Below are 14,911 nucleotides of genomic sequence, written 5' to 3'. Positions count from 1 at the left end.
TCTTGCGCCATTGGCGCAACCGGGTCATCTAGTTCATCCAAATCTCAAGCCTGGATGAAATATGATCAGCACAATACTCTTCTGGCCCCGAAAATGAGGTATGATCAGCAAATGCAATTGTACTACTAGAAGGACTGCATGAATGTACTCACCTCCATCTCCAAGTTTCAAGTCCATTTGTTGCGTGACGTTTCTCTATCCTCGGCAAAAAAACCTGGTGGACGCAAGCAAAATTGTGAGCGACGTGGGTGCGTTGAAAGAAAATATCTTAGCCAACTGGCACTCAGTCCGCATGAAGAAAGAGCATGGTGGGTTCACAACATTAGGGCATCTCCAAAGCTGACATGTAAATGTCTTTGGTATAGGTCCGTTTTTAAGTCCGGACATGGTCGGTGAACATGATGCGGGTGGGAGCCATCCAATGGTAATCACGAAGTATCTGGATGGGAGGACAAAAAGTAGGTGGGACCATGCATGTGATTGGTCAATTACATGTCCGGACTCCGGCAAAGCCCCCCATGTTTTTCTCTTGGATACCAGAATCCGTAGGTCCAAACTGCTAAGCGGACGTATACAGCTTCCCGTTGGATGACAAATGTAGCGGAGGTTTGAGGGTCCGCTCTGGAGATGCCCTCAGATGTGTCAATCTTTGTTTGTTGGGTAGTTGGATCAAATAAGGATGCCCCACCACTTTGTATATTCAGGATGAGGCAATATTAGGAAAGATTCACTCCCAACAAGGAAAAATAAGCATAAAAGGGGACTTGAGAAGCCTGACTACTGTCCTGTTTGTGACCGTGAACCGGAAAATACTTTTCATGCTTTATGTAGGTGTCCGATAGCGCTTGATCTCTAGACATGTATGGCTAAAGTTTGGTCATTGCTGAAGTTGGAAAAGATGCAAATAATGGACAGGAATGGATTCTTTATAATTTGAAGCTGATCACTGATATTCAGAGAGGTATGCTCCTTTTCGCTTTGTGGTGTGCATTTCATTAGCAATTGAGAGATCTGATCTTCGTATTCTGCTGGAGATGGTCTCAAGCCAGGTGGTGAACATGCTAAAGGTCGATGTTGTGGATAAATGGGTATTTGCTTCATTAGCAGTAGCAGATTTAAAAAGCTTGCTTTCCCTTCATAAAACATGTATTACTCGTAGTAGTCAGAGCAAAAACACAGTCAGTGACTACTTGGCTAACCTTGCTAGGACTGAAAAAAGAACTATCGTGTGGTTTGTTCCTGAACTTATGCAAAGTAGATTGTAAAGAGGATGTTGATTGAGTAATGCTAGTTTATACCCGCAAGCAAAAAAAGATTTGGAAAGATATTGTGGATAAAAAATATATTAGCCTTTTTTAGTTACTGGGCCTGAATGGGCCGCGTGTAGGATGTCCCTTGGCTCTATCTATATTCGCCCGTGACAGCCTGACAGGTTCCTCTACTGAAACCTAATCGAGTCGGTGGAATCCAGAACCGGCCGCAAGCCTGGAGCGGCGGCAACGGCGATGAAGCGTTCCCGCCGGTGCGCTGTCCCTCCGACAGCGACGGCCCAACAACGTCCTACGACGAGGAGGACAGGTGAGCCGTCATCCTCTTCTATTAATTTCACAGCAGATTCAGCAGGGAAACCCTATTTGTAGCAGCACATTCCCATTGTTGAGAGAAATAGGGTTTGGATCCCAGCGCAAGGATTTAGGTTCGGCACTATGATGGCTCACTGGGTTAATTACTGGTGTATTGGTTGCGGTGCGGACCATTAGGCGCATCAATCACCCGACTGCGGTTTGTTGTCTCCCCCAATGCCCTCTCGCTTGCCTTCCATGGCTGGAACATTCCAGTGTATGGCCTGGAACAGTTGAGAGCACTGGATACAACTGTTGGGCATTAGCTGTGGGTTTAGGGCTTGTCGGTGGTACGTAGCCACGAGCGGCCAGATTCTTGAAAATCAGGTGGCTCAAGGTCTAGGAATGGAGAAGGGGCTGAGAGGTGGAAGTCCAATGTGGAAGATGACATGTAAAACGGACCATATTTTTGTTATGATGGCCCTCCCTTAGTAGTCCAGACGATGTATGACAACCCCTTGTGATCTGAATTCTGTACATTTTTCTATTTGTAATAATCATGTTTGCTTCTGATAATTTTACTTCTCATTTGCAGCTGACAAAGTGATGCTGCTGCTGTTTGAGACGCCCTCTGGATTTGCACTTTTCAATTTTTTTGCGACGCTCATTGAACAACCAAATGCCCTGGAGGTTCCTATGGTCTACCCTCTTAATTAGTGATTGATGTGCTTGCTTGCGCTTATCGTTTATGTTACTATCTTATTTTCTGTTTTATCCCCGTTTCCTCCAGAAAATATGGACTAACTTCACCAAGATTGAGAAGGCCAAGAAAGTTAGTGACCCTCCTTTTCTTCCGTCCCATAATTGTGATTGTTATTTCCTTATGTTCCTTGGTGCCATCTTTTTGCGGGGAATATTTCCAATCTCCCCAACTTGTTTGGGACTAAAGGCTCTGTTGTTGTTGTTGAATATTTCCAATCTATTCATCAATTGTCATGGTAGCAGAAAAAACAGCAAAGGTAAAAATTACATCTAGGTCCATAAATCACCTAGCGACGACTACAAGCACTAGAACAACAACTGCCATAGTTGAAGAGAAGCATAGTTCGGAAGGATCCCACCCGTAGACGCACGAACGTAGACGAATGAAGATCGGATCAACAGAAGCCAAACGCCAACCGAATCCCGCAAGGTCCACCGGAGACAAACCTCCACACGCACCATCCAACGACGTTAGAACCATCACTGGTACGGTGCTAGGTGGGGAGAAGCTTATTCCATCTGCAGGGAGCCGGCCATGTCTCCCTGACTAAGACACAAACCCTAGTGAAACTGAAAGAAACATTTAAAAGCATAGCCCTCCCGGCGGCAAGGATGCGCCTCCATGGCCCTAATTAAGGGAACAGGAGATGAGGCAGAGCAGCAGAGGCGCGGCGGGAGGGAGCGGAAACCCTAGGTTGGGTGCCCTGTGCTCTTAGGAGCAAAGGGGTGCGTAACCTGTGGACATGGTGCCAAATCAATCATAGTAGTTATTTTTTTTTCTTGCATTGCAGAACATAAACACACTATTGATTACTTTCTAAATAATTAAGTGGCTACCTAAAATTTCCTCCATAAATTTGTATGTAAAACATGTAGCCTGCGCTTGACTGCATGTACGCATGCCCCAAAACAAGTTATGCACCAAATTCAAATGTAACTGCTAGCAAGGTTGATTTGTAGTACTTGATATGCTGCTACTACTATAAAGCAACACTGTGATCAGTTGTCAAGGTTTTTAAAATCATATTAGTATGTCAACTTAATCTGAACTACAGCAGTATTCCATGAAGGACTTGGCCATGGTGGGTATATCTTTGCTATTGGGATACATATTGAATCAGAATCAACCTATTTGATTAATTGTTTCTTTGGCCCCTTAACATGCTCATCCTTGTATACTTCTTTATCAGGTTGTTTGGTTGAGACAGTTTCAAACTATTGAGGACAGTTCTAGCGCCATTAATCAAAGCACTGGTGTTAATGGAGTTCTTACTGAGATGATCATGAAGTATCACTGCCCTGGGCAGAAAATGGCTGTTGGAGAGCTTGGATATAAAAAAATTATTGAAGAAAGATTGGTGAGTATAAGCTCCACTGGTCTGCCTTTATTTTGTAAGGAATTAATCACAATTTTTGCTGTGAATTTTTCCAGAAAATAGCCTGCGTGTATGACACAACTGTGATGGAGTTAATGTGGGGCATACAGATTCGTATGAGACAATTGGTGCCTAGAGAAAAGGCGTATCTGCATGAATCTCAACTGCTCCCAATGAGTCAAGGACTACAAAATGTCTTGAGTCGTTATGATTTTAATTACTTCAACCCGGACATGGTGAGTTAACTAGTACACATGCTTTCCTTTTCCTTTATAGGGCCATGACATTTAGCGTGACACTGTATGATAGTTTCTGCGTTGTACATTTGGAGTCCTTCATTTTCACACCATATGCTTTCCATATTTGCTTTAGTGATGAAGCAATTCTCTTTCTATCCAGCTCAACGAGAGAATTCTTATTATGGCTTATGCCTTGTTTGAGTGTGACTCAATTGAGAACGAGAAGTCTGGAGACTTGCACCATGCAGCTTCTGTCATTAAAGATGTGTTTGGCATCGACACTGATGCTTGGGACTTACTAAAAGTTGCAACAGCTGTGAAGAGGATATGGTGCCCTAAAGAAGCTAGCAATTCTTGTGAGGTAAATTGTATGTATTATTTTGTGAATGTGTTCCAAGCTGCAACATCTGTACATTTATAGGCATATTTGCGACTTCTAAATGTGCAAATATCTCTCTCTTAGTTTTCAGAACATGAGGTAAAGAGGTTGGTCAATGATGCCGATAAATATGAAGTTAAGCTGGATAAGGATGCTTGCTTGAAAGTCTCCAGACAAATGATAACAGTTTTTCATTTTAGGAATGATAAGAAAATACTATTGAAAAAATATATTGCGCAAGCTCTGGACGCATATGAAGCTGAATAAACGGAACTGCCAGAGAAGCACAAGCTCATAGCTTGATGAACGTGGTGCAGCTATGTAATTTGTTCTCTCCAAGAAGTACATACTAAGCTTGGTTGACTTTATTATGTATCTTTGGCAAGCTACTCTTATCTGGCATGCTCAATAGTACTTCTCCAAGGATTGTATTGCTTGGCTATTAACAATACCGAAGGGCAAATTAATGTTAAGCAATTATGTTCAATTGGCTACTATAATTCTGCTTATACGTCATTTTTTCGCTTTCAATGGAATATTGGTCAATGTACCATTATGTCCAAGTAGGTGTGATTTGTGAATGTTCAATTTCATTGTATTTACTCCTTCTCGGAATTACACCATGAGGGAAAGGGAGTTTCTATCTACAGTTCTACACTGGCGAGGGAGATCAGAATTAGCAATTGATTACAAACAAAAGATATGGGCTCGTTTGAGTAAAAAAAAAAGAGATCTGTTCAACTTCTATAATCCAATATATGTTCGAATCTTAAAAAGAAAATCCAGATAATGTTTCCTACCCTAAATTTTCTTGTCTTTTTGGAATGTGAAGGATAAGTGGATTGAGTCAAAAGATAAAGCTAACCATAGCAAAGAAAGTAGTAATAAAAATGATTAAAAAAATGAAATATTTATCATGAAAAGAACCCTTCAGGATCAACCTCGATTGCTGAGCATGACCTTCCAGTGCACATAGTGGCATCCCTGTTAACTGCCTTGTAAGATCCATGGTGGCAACAATGCCTTTTACTCACATCCCCAATGGAGTGCTTTGGGTGTCCACCACCCCCACACATGATATAAAAACACGAGTAGCCTATGTAACATGATTCAGTCTGTCACTCAAAATTGTTCATATCATATCCGTAGTGATACGCCTTATTACATCCATTGTGGCAACAACGTCATTAGCCCACATCACCGATAGTGGTGTGGCCTTCCACCACCACCACCTTTGATATCAACCAAGACTAACATGTGCAATATGATTATGTTTGTCAGTCGTTGTAGCCGCCACACAGATCTCAAATTTGGTGGTACGAGAGGAGCACATCAGCGGTTCATTGTGTCTTGAGAAGATGCACGGTTGTGGCGCCGACGACGCGGGCGGAGCCGAAGGAGTAGCTCGATCAGGAGCACAACACCGACAACCATGACACGAGCGGGGTGGATGTGTTGGTGCAATTGGTTCGAAGATGAGGCGGGGACCGGGTTGGGGGGTTCTATCCAGATGAGGGGCGGTGAGATCACGAGGAGAGAGGAAAGAAAGTTTATTTTGATAGACTAGGGACAGGATTGAGAGAGGAATGACAAAGAGAGTTGGATTGGATTGGATCCCGCTGGCACACTGCCAGAATGTTGCTCCAACAAGTGATTCCGTTACACACATAAGGTTCCTCGCGCACAATTCGTTGCCACGTGAAACGTTGTGGGACTACTTGAAAAGCGTCGTCCTCTACAGGGAATCAATGTGTTGTAGACTGCTAAAAGATGGCAAAAAGGTGGAGCTTTATTTATCTCTTGTCCTCTTGAGGAAGGCATTTTTCTTCTGTCCCAACGTATGCCCTTCCGATTGCCACATCGTTTACCGTTTCCGTCACGCACCTCAGATGTGCCCGGATCACCACTCTGGCCCTCCTTATTGGAGAGCTAGTTGTCCTCACCAGCGCAAAATCTGCTCATCATTTGAGTGAGAGAGGCCATAGTCCTCAACTTTGAATGCACAAAGTTTCTCAATAGCTACTCATCACTGATATTTTTCGGAATGCGGCAAGGGCTTCCACTTTGCTGCAATCAACCATCTGATTTTTCTTTGTAAGGGAGCGATTCCAGAACTAGCGTACGGACTTGCCAGGCTTCTGCACTACCAGTGCCAAGTCATTGGCATCTAGGGGCTTGACACAGGTGCCCTAGAAGTTTTACAGAAATTGGGCTTCTAGGTCTCCTATGTGCTAATTGAGTTCAGCGGCAGGGTATGCAACTAGTGCTAGGCTGAGCCCTTGAGCTTTAGTAGCAGGTACTTGTTGCCATGCATATCATCACCTCCTGCTATATGGATGGGAAGGGTATAGTCCTCGATCTATCGTAGGGGTCTGTTGATCTGTCGTATAGTTTGATGTTTACTGGCTTGAAGCCTAATGGAAAATCATGCTCCATCCCTCGTCTGTGAAACAAACTCGGTGGGCTCCACCTCATATGCGGGCGATGGCGTGGCGCACATTAGACATCCCTATGTCCTCGTACTTTGTGTAGTCATGGGGGGGGGGGGGTCTAGTATTTTGCCAGCCAAGCAAAGCATCCGGCCTGACCAGGAGGAGGACAATTATGCTGGATGATCTGATATAAGTTTCGAGAAACAAAGATTTCTTATTGGGTAGATTGTTTCCCCCAGATTCAATTGTTAACGCATACTATAGAGCTGCCATTATCATCGTTACTGGCGCGCCTGCTAGTGCCTTCCCTTCGTCTATCGAAGCGGGGAGGTTGGGTTTTGTTACGTAGACCCGTGCCCACTGATGCTTAGATATTGTGCTTTCCTCAGCAACTTCGTCGATATCCTTCATAAGGTTTCAATAATAGCTAGGCGGTGCTGCATGCCTAGTCGCCTGCCTCATCTTGGTCTTGTTGTTCCTACATATCTGCCTCTTCTCAGGTTTTATTCTGTTGGCCCTACGGACCAGCCTTATCCTTATATCATCATGGCCGAGTTACCCAGGGTCTCATTCAGAGGTCATTGTCCTCAGGACCCATGCTACTGCATAGGTCATCGAATTCATAACTGTTGTCATTATGGTAGTTATCTCCATTGTCATTATCATCACCATTGGCTTCGTCGCCACTGCCGCCGACTCCATTGTCGCTGCCGACATTGCCATTGGAGTCATCTGGGTCATCCCTGTCATTGCTTCTCTGGGGTGTCCACCATGTAGATGTCATTTTTTTGTGGGATCACCATTGGGGTCATCTGGGTCATCCGTGTCATTGCCTCTCATAGGTGGAGGTTGCCCTCCACTTGACCGTGGGTGCATTGGGGTCTGGCTGGCTGCTCGAGGATTCTTCTGAGTCCTCGTCTGCATAGTCGAATTCTTAGGAGCCGCTCTATAGGACCCTCGGTTAGGTCCTCGATATTGGCTACTAGGTGGGTGTTGGGTGGGTCAAAAGTTCCGACCTTCCTCGCGGACTTCCAGATCTGATCATAGATGGATGGTTTCTCGTCGAAAATAGCAAGCCTCTGAATTCGATCTAACATATCGTATAAGGAATTTTTGTTGTAGTCCTCCGGAGCCTAGTCTAATGTCAGGACAAGAGGAAGTTCACCTGAGATCTACTCTGACGTGGATCCGAGGTACGTTTGTGGGGCCAAGTCTAGCGCCTGGGGCGCAAGCGTGTTCTTCAACACAGAGTTCGTCTCCGGATCTAGTGTAGGTTTCTTCTCCTTCTTCTGGGCCCGATCCGACATTGGCGCAGAGAAGGGCCTATCTTTTTGTTCCTCGATCTGGTTTGACACCCAACTTGAGAGGTTCAACTCACCACAGGAATCCACAGTATACTCCAAGTTGCCAAATCTCATGATCTGACCGGGAGTGAGGATCTCGACCTGGCTAAGGTGGTCAACTGAGTCAGCGAGAAGCATGATGCTTCAAATAAGGAAAATCCATTGTGGCCTAGAAGTCACGTGAGAACCGGTGTGCTCACTGGTTGATTCCCATCGGACGCTTTCGGCTATCGGAGGGGACCTGTATGGGCCACCTATCACTGATTTGATTCAGGCGAATCTCTCATAGGGGGTCCCGAGCTGGTAGCATAAGTATGCTGGTAACAAGGCACATGAGTTTTTACCGAGGTTCGGGCTCTCTTGAAGAGATAATACCCTATGACCTGCTATGTTTGTAATGAGGTGGATGGAGTACAGTGTACAAGTGTTCTTACCACAAGATTCTATGGGCTTTTGCATGCCTTACCCCTTGGTTCATTATGTAAGGATATCGTGGTGTAGAGGATTGGCCGGCCTTGGAGTACATGTCAAGCCTTCTGGAACCTTCCTTGTACACGTCGTGGCTCTTCCATTCATGGCTCACTAATGAACCACCATGGGTATCCTCGGCCCCGCCCACCTGGCCAGGAGTCGATGTGGTGAGCACACCCTGGTCTAGGACACCATCAGTTAGGAGGGCTAGAGGCGGAAATTTAGGGGTGTGGCTGCAAGATAGCAAGGGGGGGGCCTAGGGAGTGGTTGGCTCTCTCCATGGGGAGGGAGGGGGGTCCTTGTATTCGAGAGGGGGCATATATTTAGAAAATATCTCCCTCACCTCACTCCGTTTGGCATATATTTAGAAAATATCTCTATTCATTTAATAAACAAAGCGTTTTGCATACATGTGATACTTCGGCTTCTGCAAATGTTGAGAAATAATTTGGGTGCCTCCTCACAACAAGGTCGTGTCCGGTCGTACTTAGTTAAGTCTCGATCATGAACAACTGTAGAAACAAGGGGTTTACTTATTGACCATTTACTGGAAAAATAAAATATCTGGTTATTTATTTGATAATAAATCATTTTTTAATAGGGAAAAGATCTAGGCCGTTCTCTTCTGCTTGATTAATAGATCAAGAAATACAGAGTTTTGCATTGAAATGAATAAATGACTCGACTAGCGAAAATGCCGAATAACCAAGCAACTGCTCCAACAGAGAGAATGAATAAATACTTTTTATCATAAGAGAAATCAGAATCTATTTTACTACACTATACTACTTGAGAATTCTATTTGTTATATTTATCTGAACTTGGGAACTCTATTTGTTGGCAGGCCAAAATGGGCCGGCATCCACCTGATAAAACCTTACACAATCTATTAGTTGGCCCAGAAGCCATACGCTACCTACCACGGGACAGCACCGCGCATCTGGTGGCTTATATATTTTGAGTTTCCCCCCATCGCCCATCTCTCCCTCCCTCACCTCACTCCGTCTTGGCGGCAGATCATCGCGGCGCGGCGGCGGACCTTCCCCAACCCGGCCGGTGAGTTGTTCACTTCACCCCCGTCCCCGTCCGGTTCCCTTCCTCCACGCCCAGCTCCGTCCGCCACCCCCTTGGGACTCCCTGTCTCCTAGTTCTAGCGGCGGCCAAATCCAATCATTCATGGTAGATTCTCCTAGGGTTGCTTCGCCAAGCCCTAGTCTCCGTGGGTCTCAAGATCTGTGCGGCGTTTTTCACTCGTTTTGGGTTTGTATTCTTCTTCGTGATTCCCTGCAGCCTGCAGCGGTGGTTCATGGATCCGTTCTCAAGTTGGTTTTACAAGAGGGAGGCGTGGTATCTAGGATTTCGATCCTTTACTCATTCTAGATCAGGTACCTTGTAGATTCGGTTGAGATGTGCTGATGGTCCAGTTTCGAGATGGTTTCGTGTATAGATTGTGCTGATGGTGCTGCGTGCTGGTGTACTTGATTGTAATCCAGAACAAGTCTTGGCAGCAGTAGATCTGACTTCTAACACATGTGTATGAATCGCTCTTAGGCTTCCTACCATGTTGTGAATGTACTATACTGGCTTTTAAAACGAGATAGTTTGAAGATGCAAAGTTAGCTATCACTGTTTTATAAGTTATATACTATATGTGATCACTTCTTACACCACCAAATGTTGATTATACCCTGTCTACTTTCTGTAGGTGCTGAGATCCCTATTTGGCGCTAGCTCCACAAGAAGACTTCTTCATTTTTTTTCTTCTAATAATATTGTTTCTTGCTGCCATCCGATGGACAAAAGGAATAATTGTGCCTCCGCTGAGGACATTACTGAGACTCGGAACTCTAGCCAGAAGCTCGAGGTCAGGATTCTTCGTTCTAGACCCGCGAAGAAGCCACCTGCCGACTCAGTGGATACTCTAGTGAAACCAACTACTAAAAGAATAAGAAGGAAAAGACCCACAGAGAGACGTCCTGATGACGATGAGTTGTCAAAAATTCGTAAGCAAATTAAATACTTTTTCAATCGGATAAGCTATCATCAGACTTTTGTTGAAGCATATACACGTAAAGGCTGGAAAAATCAAAGGTTCGCCACCTCCCTGTTCATGTATTTGATTTGATTTGCTGGCGACTTCTCATGAACTCACCTTTCTGTGTGTAGCTAAACTTTCATTCATTTTTACTCCTTCCATTCCATTCTTTAAGGTGTTTTAGTTGGAAAATAATTCGAACTGGAAGTCGCATTTATCGTTTTCCACCCGAGTTGCTGTGACACCCTTCTGCAGCTATATATATCAAAACGTATCTGCTTCCCATCTATCACACACTAAAATGGCTTTAAAGATAACAATATTTACTTTTAGTTGAACTATTGCATTCTTCTTGTTGTCTTAGACTCCTAAGCATATTTGGCAAAGTTGCTTCTTGAAACAATTATATTTCTTTCATTTGTATATATGTTTGCACATGGACATGATTTACTTGAAATGTGAAGACCTGCTGCAACTAACTCGGCTCACTGCTAGTGTATTAATTTGGAACCAGCGCAGAAGTACAATTAAATGGTATTTTTTTAGTTAAAAATTTAAAAGTTTCCTGAGTTGGCTGTTAAGGAAAACACTGCCTTTTTGTCGGTGTTTCCTATTTAATCTGCAATTTAATCAACCAAGAGAATGCGAGGTTAGAAGTATAAAAGTGACAGGCTTACCATCTGTGCATTTTGTTTTAGAAATACAGTCACGAGTCATGAGGTCAACATTCATGTAGCTCTCGATTAATAGCGCTGTGAATGTAATATATTACAGGATTTATCATTTTATCTCTGCTGATGTCTTTATGTCTTCAGTTTTGACATTTAATTCATGTACATTTAAAATCTCAAATTGGGCCAATTGTAATCTATGATTTAGGGTTCAAATAAAACTACTAGAACAATAGCACTAGCCCCTGTGGCATTCAAACTAAGAAACAACCGAGGAACATACCTTGCGAGCCCAAAGCTCGAAGGCGGGTGGCGGGCTGTGCGCACAGCCGGTCACGCGCTACTAGCCACTTGGATGACACCAGGTTCCAGATTGGTATTCAACTAAATCAATGTTCTTATTTGGCTGGTTATTTCATCAATGGCGCATGAGCATGCTTTCTTTTTTTGGGTCAACAACACAGCTTCTTGGACGTTCTTACTTTGGGTTCCTTGCAGCGTTAGTTGCAGTTTAGAAATGTTATTCACCCAGAAATAAACATGCAGTGTGGAAAAGATAAGGCCCGAGAAGGATCTTGAACGGGCCAAGAAGGATATCATGCGGTACAAATTAAAAATACGAGAAGCTTTCCAGAATCTGGATCATCTTCTAACTGTGGGGAAGCCCGAGGAATGTTTGCTTGATTCTGAAGGAAATATGTCTTCAAATGATGTATGCAACACATTTTTCTTTTCCAGTGTTCTGTTCTGTTATGCTTAATATTTTAATCAGTGACCATGCTTTCCATCTTGCAGATTGTTTGTGCCACTTGTAGTTTAAAAGAAGATACATTGGATAATGACATCATTCTCTGTGATGGAGCCTGCAAAAGAGGGTTCCACCAGAATTGTCTAAACCCTCCTTTACTGACTAAAGATAGTAATATTTATTTTCCGATTAATATGCTATTCAAGGTGCTGTTATTTCTGTTGTTAATTCAGACATGTGATCATTGCCTTTGTAGTCCCCGAGGGAGAGGAAAAATGGCATTGCCCTGCATGTGTTTGCAAGATAGACTGTATAGAATCAATAAATAAATTCCGAGGGACATCAGATCTTTCAATTAGTGACTCTTGGCAGGTAACATTTTCACTGTTAAGAATACTTCACTGATTCAAGGCAAATAATTTGAACTATATTTCACCATGATAGTACATTATTTTTGCAGAAAGTTTTTCCTGAGGCTGCTGCCATGGCACACGGGTCTATGCAAAGTGATGTACCTGATCTTCCATCGGACGATTCAGAAGATGATGACTTCGACCCCAATATATCCGAAGAACATGTGGCTTGTCATGTGGAAGGATCATCAGAAGAGGATGGGGATGAAGGTTCATACTCTGATGACTCCAATTCCATCACCTCTTCTGACAGTTTAGAACATCTGAAGGAGGGAGAGAAAGTTGATGACCTTCGATTACCTTCTGATGACTCGGAGGACGATGACTATGATCCAGCAGGGCCAGATTCTGATGAAGATATGAAAGAGAAGCAAGATGAGTCAGACTTCACATCGGACTCTGATGATTTCTGTGCTGACATTGCGAAGTCTTGTCATATGGAGGAAGTTTCGTCTGGTCGTAAGGCTGGAGATCATACTAATGACTTGGAAGGGGCCCCTGTTGGACCTAACACATCAATGTCACATCTCACAACCAAGGACATTGAGATCGACCAGGATGCGATTTTACCATCAAGGAGACGGCAGGTTAAACCATTGGACTACAAAAAACTTTATGATGTAAGCTCAACTTGCATGCATTACTTCATTCATAAAATATAGTCAAATCCAATAGTTCCACTGAAGATTGAAAATAAACATTTATGGGGGTGATTAACATGATTATAATGTGATGACCGTAATAGAACATGCATGACTACTTTGATAATTTGGGAATAGATGCGTAGCTGGTCTTGTATTTCTTGATTTTTCGTTATTCTGTTTAGAACACCAAATTGAAGTGATGCTGACCATTACCTCAAGTACCACTGTTGAGTAGAAATTACTAATTCAACTGTTAATCAGAATGTGTTCTACTGGGTTCTGAACCTGACATGTTTCTTTTTTTTCTTTTGCGGATGAACCTGACATGTTTCTTCTTCATGCTGAAACCAAAAGGATGCTTATGGGGAAGCACTATCTGATTCAAGCGATGGTGAAGACTGGTCTGGGAAGAGCACACTCAAAGAACACAGTGAAGAAGAAATTGAAGTGGATTCATTTGTACACAAAAGCTCCAGGAGAACGCGAGATGTGCATCGTGACGGTTTTCATGGTTTTGTAAATGATCAATACTCCAGGGGGCTGACCTCTGGTCCTGAAGTGGACCATGTTGTTTTACCTGTTTCAGCGAGACAGCACATTCAGTCTCCGGAAAGCGAAAAACTCTACGCTGTAAGCTCCCAACTTGCCTGTGTGCATATTTTAGCACCTTTTATGATAATTGTTTTTGTCCACCATGAAAGATTATCGTATCTTTGTTTGCCTTGATGTCAACTGGGTGAATCATTAGTTTATTTAGAAAATCAAAAAGCCATCATGGGAATGCTCAAAATCATGCCTAACAGTACAGCCAACTGGTGTCTCTATGGTGTTCCCATGTCTTTTATATTAACCTGTCTTCTTATTTGTTGTACTTTCCTAAGAGCACATGCTGTGGCAAGCTATTGCATGAGATCATACGTCCAATAATTTTTCATTTTTCTCTCCTCTACATAGGTAAAATTGTCATATAAGCGGGGTATACGCCTGCTATTATACTAGCTCTTAGACCTACATGGATATCATGATAATATAGTACCAGATACGTAGCTTGGCTGCTATGTCTTCAGTTTAGTTATTTTGTTTAGCATTTGAGCTGATACTAAACTATTGCTCTAAATTTTTTGTTTACTACTCCCTCTGCCTCAAGTGTTATGTACACTTTTGTGATGATGTGCACATACATGTGTATTTCACACACTTATAAACATAAAATATTTCTTCTTCATGTTGAAACCAAAAGCAGCACTACTAGGAAAAGGGCAATAGATGATATGGCCAGTAATGGCGCACCAGACATGTGGTGTGCCATTACTATATAGCAGTGGCGCACCATGTCTTGGTGCGCCATTAGTGTGATAGACACTAATGGCGCACCACACCCATGGTGCGCCACTACTAACATTTTTTTTATTTTTCTAAAAATATTTATGGCGCACCAGGGCACAGTGTGCCATTACTAGTTTTAACTAGTAATGGCGCACCACTCACCTCGTGCGCCACTACTATCATTTTTTTTGCAAAACTACTATCATTTTTATTTTTCAAACTCATGTATATTTTAAATTTAATTCATGGGCACTTTTTGAATTCATGAATATTTTTTCAAATTTGATGATACTTTTTCATATTCAATATGAAAAAATATTGAATATTCATGACGACACGCGATCTCGACCCCCCTCCATCTCGATCGCTATCCCCCCTCGCCAGATCCCCCTCGCGGCCCCCCGCGCCAGATCCCCCTTCATCTCGATCCCCCTCGCCGCCAACGACCCCCCACCCTCCCCCGCTCCACCGCCGCCGCCGACCCCCCGCACCCTCCCCCGCCCGGAGGTG

The 14,911-nt window shown here is 43.4% G+C and overlaps 1 protein-coding gene across 1 annotated transcript in view; it reads left to right on the top strand.

Moving 5' to 3' along the window:
• The first annotated feature begins 10,350 nt into the window (after nt 1-10,350).
• LOC123172295 (homeobox protein HOX1A-like) overlaps nt 10,351-14,911 on the top strand; it is an 11,068-nt gene continuing 6,507 nt past the window's right edge. The window contains exons 1-6 of the mRNA XM_044589295.1: nt 10,351-10,655; nt 11,817-11,982; nt 12,066-12,189; nt 12,275-12,390; nt 12,479-13,051; nt 13,430-13,705. Of these exons, the coding sequence (XP_044445230.1) occupies nt 10,357-10,655; nt 11,817-11,982; nt 12,066-12,189; nt 12,275-12,390; nt 12,479-13,051; nt 13,430-13,705 (1,554 nt within the window). The 5' untranslated portion in view covers nt 10,351-10,356. The remainder of the gene's footprint in view (nt 10,656-11,816; nt 11,983-12,065; nt 12,190-12,274; nt 12,391-12,478; nt 13,052-13,429; nt 13,706-14,911) is intronic.

Source organism: Triticum aestivum, unplaced genomic scaffold, assembly GCF_018294505.1.
Source record: "Triticum aestivum cultivar Chinese Spring unplaced genomic scaffold, IWGSC CS RefSeq v2.1 scaffold51842, whole genome shotgun sequence".
NCBI lineage: Eukaryota > Viridiplantae > Streptophyta > Magnoliopsida > Poales > Poaceae > Triticum > Triticum aestivum.
Note: the sequence above shows the minus strand (reverse complement) of the source record. Positions and strands in the feature narration are given on the sequence as shown.